General features: G+C 38.1%; 1 protein-coding gene across 1 annotated transcript; it reads right to left on the bottom strand.

The window, feature by feature from the left end:
* Positions 1-5276: 5276 nt before the first annotated feature.
* LOC133784247 (uncharacterized) lies at positions 5277-5970 on the bottom strand. The gene has a single exon (XM_062223679.1). It carries the CDS (start codon positions 5736-5738, stop codon positions 5478-5480), a length of 261 nt encoding a protein of 86 aa, XP_062079663.1. The 5' UTR covers positions 5739-5970; the 3' UTR covers positions 5277-5477.
* Positions 5971-6315: the final 345 nt, after the last annotated feature.

Raw genomic sequence — 6315 nt, 5'->3', positions numbered from 1 at the left:
GGAGGATAGAGTTGGTGGTGGGCCGGTTGGCCAATATTACTCTGTAGTTGACCCTACTAGAGTGGATTAAGGATGATCAATTGGTAGATCCTCAGTTACAGGAGGTTGGAGAGAATGTCTTAGCGGGGGAAGCTAAGGACTATTCTATTTCTGAGGTTGGTCTGCTGCGGTATCAGGGTCAGATTTGTGTTCCGACTGATGTGGGGATTAGACGAGAGATGTTGGATGAATCTCATAATACGTCGTACTCACTTCATCCGGGTGCCACGAAGATGTATCAGGATCTACAGACGTTTTATTGGTGGCCCGGGATGAAGAAGGATGTAGTGGAGTACTTGGCCAAGTGTTTAACCTGGCTGAGCATCAGCGACCAGTAGGGTTGCTTCAGCCTTTGGGTATTCCCAAGTGGAAATGGGAGGATATCACGATGGACTTTGTGGGAGGTATACCCAGGACAGTAAGGCTTCATGACTCGGTGTGGGTGATAGTGGACAGATACACCAAATCAGCTCATTTTCTTCCAGTGAATACGACATATACAGTGGATCAATATGCACAGTTGTATGTGAGGGAGATCGTACGTCTCCACGGGGTTCCGAAGTCTATAGTGTCCGACCAGGACCCTATCTTAACCTCAAAGTTTTGGGGTAGTTTGCAGAAGGCTATGGCGACTCAGTTGAAGTTCAGCACAACCTTTCATCCTTAGACTGATGGACAATCTGAGAGGATGATTAAGGTGTTGGAAGATATGCTTAGGGCATGTATGATCGACTTTGAGGGATCTTGGAGTAAGTATCTCCCATTGATTGAATTCTTATACAACAATAGTTATCAATTGACAATTGGAGTGGCTCCCTATGAGATGTTATATAGGAGGAAATGTAGATCTCCCATTCATTGGGATGAGATTGGTGAGAGGAAGTATTTGGGGCCGAACATGGTTCATAAGACTAATGAAGCTATTGAGAAGATCTGAGCTAGGATGCTTGCTTCATAGAGAAGACAGGAAAGCAACGTTGATCCTAAGCGTAGGGACGTTGAGTTCCAGGTTGGGGACCACATGTTTCTGCGAGTTTCACCACTACGAGGGGTGAGAAGATTTGGGAGGAAGGGCAAGCTGAGCCCTAGATTCATTGCACCTTTTGAGATCCTGGAGAGGATCGGACAGGTGGCTTACAGGTTAGCTTTGCCACCGTCATTGTCGGGAGTTCATGATGTATTCCATGTTTCTATGCTTCGGAAGTATGTCTCGGATATGACACATGTGTTGAAGTAGGAAGATTTGGAATTGCAGACAGATTTTTCCTATGAGGAGTGACTAGTTCAGATCTTAGATCGAAAGGATAAGTTTCTATGGAACAAGACAATTCCTCTGGTTAAAGTGTTATGGAGGAATAATAGGGTCGAGGAGGCGACCTGGGAACTCGAGTCAGCGATGCGGGATCAATATCCCGAGTTATTCAGGTAAATTTTGAGGACGAAATTCTAAGTATGAGGGGATAGTTGTAATGACCCAAAATTACTAATAAGGTTTAAAGGCCTTGATTAGTGTGCCGGGAGGGCATAATTGGTTTATGTGCGATTTAAATGATTTAATGCATGATTATGTGATAAGCATGCTTATATGATTATATGGATATGTGAGATGCACGATTATGAGTATTAGTATGCATGTAGGCCATGTTTAGATTATAGGGGCATATCTGTAATTTTGGCCCGTTGAGGGCATAAATATGATTATTAGTGATAAATTGTTGAGACCACATTATTATGTGGATATATTTGCAGCATATGGCTCGAGACGGTCCTAATGAGCGGTTTGGCGAAATAGTCACGGCGGGGATTTATACCCGGCTCGGGGGAGCCTGGGGGTATTTTCGGGAATTTAGGAGATATATTGGAGGTTATTAGTCATTGGGTAAATAATTGGTGATTAACTTGATGCTGGGATTTAAATGGTAAATATTAGAAACACTCGAGAAATTAGTGGGAATTGGGAATAAATGACCATTCTACCCCTAGAATAAGTTATATGTTAGTTTTATTTGGGAGTGCATTATGGTCATTTCTAAGTTAAGGATATGATAAGCTCTTTATGTTAGATTAATGCAGAAGGATATAGAACAATTAATGAAAGAAAAGTGGAAAAAAACTTAAGCTTGCTCTCTCTCTCTCCCTTGCGAATTCTCTCTCCCTTTCACCTTGGTGTTCATCCTTTTGGTTGTTAAAGAGACTTGAAGTTTGGAAGAATTAGACAGAAAGCTAAGGAGAATTCAGCTGGTGTTGGAGCTGGAAGTTCAGAGGGGAAATCAGCTAAATTTGAGGTAAGAGCTTCATATTCATCTTTGAGTTTTGCTCAATGGTTTAAGTTGAATGTTAGGTTCTTGAGTATGAACTTAGTGATGAATTGGGCTGATGGTTTGAGTAGAAAATTCAGTGGTTATATTGTGATTCTTGTGCTGAATTGAGGTGTTGATGTATGTTTGTGTTGCTGGGAATTATAGGATGAAAATAGGGGTGATTATGGGTCTAAGTTCGTAATTGGTTTAGTGTGGAGTTTGGGGGAAATTCTGGGTAATTTGGTGTGTTCTTGGCTGGAAGAAGGAGGAAACCCCAGGTTTTCTCTAGGTTCGCAGGGCGCGCCGCGACCCAACCTAAGGGCCCCACAACGCGTGTGGCCCTCCTAGCCATGGGAGCCCTCTGACTTGGGGGCGCGCCGCGACTTGCCTGGCCAAGTCACGACTCGCCTCCCCTTTGGTGTGAGGGCTTGCTCTCTGACTTAGGGCAAGTCGCGACTTGCTGAGCCAAGTCGCGACCCGCCTGGAAGTTTTGAGCTTAAAGGAGTTCTTACTGTTGTTAGGGCTCGAGGGTTCGAACCTAGGGGCTCGGGACAATTTCTACTATCTGGTTTAGTAGAAATTGAGGTCTCAGAGGTTAGTGTTGTTCCCTAAATATTTTATTTATGATTTGGAAGTCGATAGATATTGGTAACTCTTGTGACTAGGTTTGTCACCAAGGCTCGAGGCTAGGGATTGTGTTCGGAACCGGTTCACCTTCTCCGCTCGGAATCAAAGGTAAGAAAACTGCACCCGGTTATGTGGTTATGTTGGGACTAAGAGTTCCCTATACTTGTATGCAATGTCATATGATGGTATTATGCCATGTGGACATGAGATAAACGACCTAAGAGTGCTGGAATTAATATTGGCACACAAGGACGCGACTCGGCCACTGGTAGCTGAGGTTAATTATATAATCACTGAGCTCGGCCTAAGTGAGCCGAAGTCAGTGGGTTAAACAAAGGCTGTGGCCTAAGGGCGTCGACCTTGGATATTGTATGATATGTTTATTGATGTTAATCTGATGATTATGACATGTTTATTACCTGGATGATTGATTATTGGTTTGTTGACTGATATCACTGATTATGTGAACGATGTGGTCTATTGAGTATTTGATTAATGATCTGTGAATTATGTGATTACTATTATTGATTATGCTCTGTTATAGGTTTTCTTACTGGGCATTGGCTCACGGGTTCTACGTGGTGCAGGTAAAGGCAAGGGTAAGTTGGACCAACCCTAAATTGGAGAGCTCTAGGGGCGGAATGTGCATAGCCGGCTGCTCGGCCGCCACAGCTGAGGGATGATACAGGGACAGGAGACCCTAAAATGCCTATTTTGCCATTAGAGTGGCTTGTGGTTGTTTATAACCTCTGAAAATCTTGTAAACTGTTATTTAATCCTGTTTTGGGGATCCCGTGTATCAAATGCTTATTTAAATGGAAATTTATCTTTTATAACCAAAATCTTTTAACCCTAGTTCAATAATGGTTTTAGTGACACATTTTCAACTAAATGACTTGATTAGCAAGTCTTGCACCTTTATAAACAAACAATGTAATGGTCTTGGTTATCCAGGGCGTTACACAACTCATGTTTTGTGGATTACAATTTATTTTTTTTATTCTTTGCTATTCTTTTTATTTACATATAGATAACATATAAGATGAGTTTATATAGAAATAGCATAATTATTCCAATAATATTGTGATAGAACTATATATGTACTATGTACTTTGTTGAGGCTTAGTTCAACAATTAAATTTTTAAGAAGTAGTTGGATTAAAAGACCATGCGGGATATTAAAAAAAAAACAGATTAATTATGGGAGTTATTTGTTTATAGATTTCTATTTCGTGCAGTGCGATTTCTAACAATTAACATTTATTTATTATTTACAACATTGCAATTTGTTCAGGGATGAGACTATCTAGTTTAGGGATCCCGCTTGAAAGATATTTTAAATGCAGAAGTTTAGTATCTTTTCACGAATTAGTGAATTAATAAAGATTTTTTCCTACAAAACAGTGAAACAATATTCAGAAATTTCATCATAAGCGTGAAATACTTATTATTTATAATAAGCACAAAATAAATGCAGAAGATAAAAAAAATATGCAAGATCGTTTGTATGTTTAAAAATCGGGTACTTCATAGATATTTGAGTTTCTATTACCAAGATTGCTAAGATATCTGACCTAGTCTTGTAATCTAGACACCTTTCAAAACTTGCACTGTCATCATTGCAATTTGTTCTCCAAATTTCAAGCTGGAACGACTTTATTGGTCGACCAATCTCCTCGGAGATGTCGCTCAAAATATCCTCTATGCTGACTGAGGTCACGACCGACCTTCGTTTTGGGTTGGGTTTTTACTACCATGGTCTAGGTCGAGCTTTATCGTATGGAGAAAATGGGGGTTGATTCTGTTTTATGCCTTCTATTTACCAATTCTTTAGATTTTTACCTTCTTTTTTTTATTATCCATTTTTATCCCCTTGATTGGATCTAATTATGATTTTTCATTAATCTTATTTTTTTTAATATCACGAAATAAATTGATTATAAAACTTAATTTAAGCTAGAAGATGATTTAAATAATAATTTTGAAAACATAATTTTTTTCATATTTAAATAAGAAATTAAAAGCTCAACAAGATATAAGGTAAATTATAATAGAAGACAATCACATATTTTCCCCTAACTTATTACACAAGTTTTTTAGTTCTGTTTTTATAAGGTATTTGTATTATTGATTGCTTTTTTTTTAAAATGATCAGCAATTTACCCATAAATTTTTACCAACAGCTCTAATCGAATTCTCTTCCTTTTCTTTTGGTTTTCGGATTTTGTTGCCTCCTTCAAATATATAAGTATGACATATAAGTTGGGAAATTCTAGTATTAGAAAGAGAGAATGGCAAAAAAAAAAAATCTTCTCATCAAATCTATTATTCCATTATTTTATTTATTTATTTATTACAATGGGAATATTCTTTCATCAAACCTAATTGTTCTGTTACTTTATATGTTTATGGAAAACTTGATGTGGTAAAACTCAAAATCATGTGTCCATATAATTTATATTTCTATATAAAATTGGAAATATATACTACAAAAAAGATGAATATGAGAGCCTAATTATTGGGACCCCAGCAACTCAAATACATGACGGTCCTAAGAGATTCCTCAGATTTCTTCAACTTCTCATCTTCGGAGATGTTGTTAGAATATTGAGCTGGGATTTTCTTGGCCTGAGAATATGATCTGAGATTGGCCTTTGTGTGCTGCTGAATTGACCTCAGAGCAGAATTCCATCTACAGACACCTTGGTCCTTCAAAGCTTCCACTACTCCAATGCTTGTTGCCACTGCCCAAGCTTTGCTTGTTGAACTCATATTTGCTCTCGAATAATATAGACTGATCAAATTGAATGTGGGAAAGTTGTGTTGTGAGTTGACAAAAGAGAGAGATAAGTAATTGGGTTCTTGCGATTGTGTTGAGTGGAGTTTAAGAAAGTTTATGAACTTATATAGAGGAGTAGTATGTGAGGGAGTTTGGTTTGAAGAAAGATAAAAGGAAGAGGAAAACTAGACACTACTTCACCTCCCGTTTGGGAGAAAACTGTGGTTTTGGGTATAAAAACCATTTGCTTAGCTCATTACTACTTCCAAACGTGTCCATGTAAATTAAAATAAAATTCTAGTGAGTGTACCGACAAAAGAGGAGGGTCCCTGTATTATTTAAAGAGTTGATTCCAAAACATGGTTTATTTATTAATTAATTTAAATTATGCCAAATAATTACCTTTTACAAATATATTAGGAAAATTAAGCAAAACAGCATGTTGTTGCCTCTTTCATTTTGGTATAATTAATTAATGAACATATGTTTGTTATGAAATGAACACATATGATTACACTAGATGCAACCTTGTACCTCTTAGCAAGATCCAACCCTACTTTCCTTTTTCAT

The sequence above is a fragment of the Humulus lupulus genome, chromosome 6 (genome assembly GCF_963169125.1).
Source record: "Humulus lupulus chromosome 6, drHumLupu1.1, whole genome shotgun sequence".
In the NCBI taxonomy this organism is placed as follows: Eukaryota; Viridiplantae; Streptophyta; class Magnoliopsida; order Rosales; family Cannabaceae; genus Humulus; species Humulus lupulus.
This window is presented reverse-complemented; position numbering and strand designations above follow the sequence as displayed.

What these genes read in the sequence shown, in the direction of transcription:
- LOC133784247 (XM_062223679.1), bottom strand. Translation starts at nt 5,738, where the DNA reads ATGAGTTCAACAAGCAAAGCTTGGGCAGTGGCAACAAGCATTGGAGTA.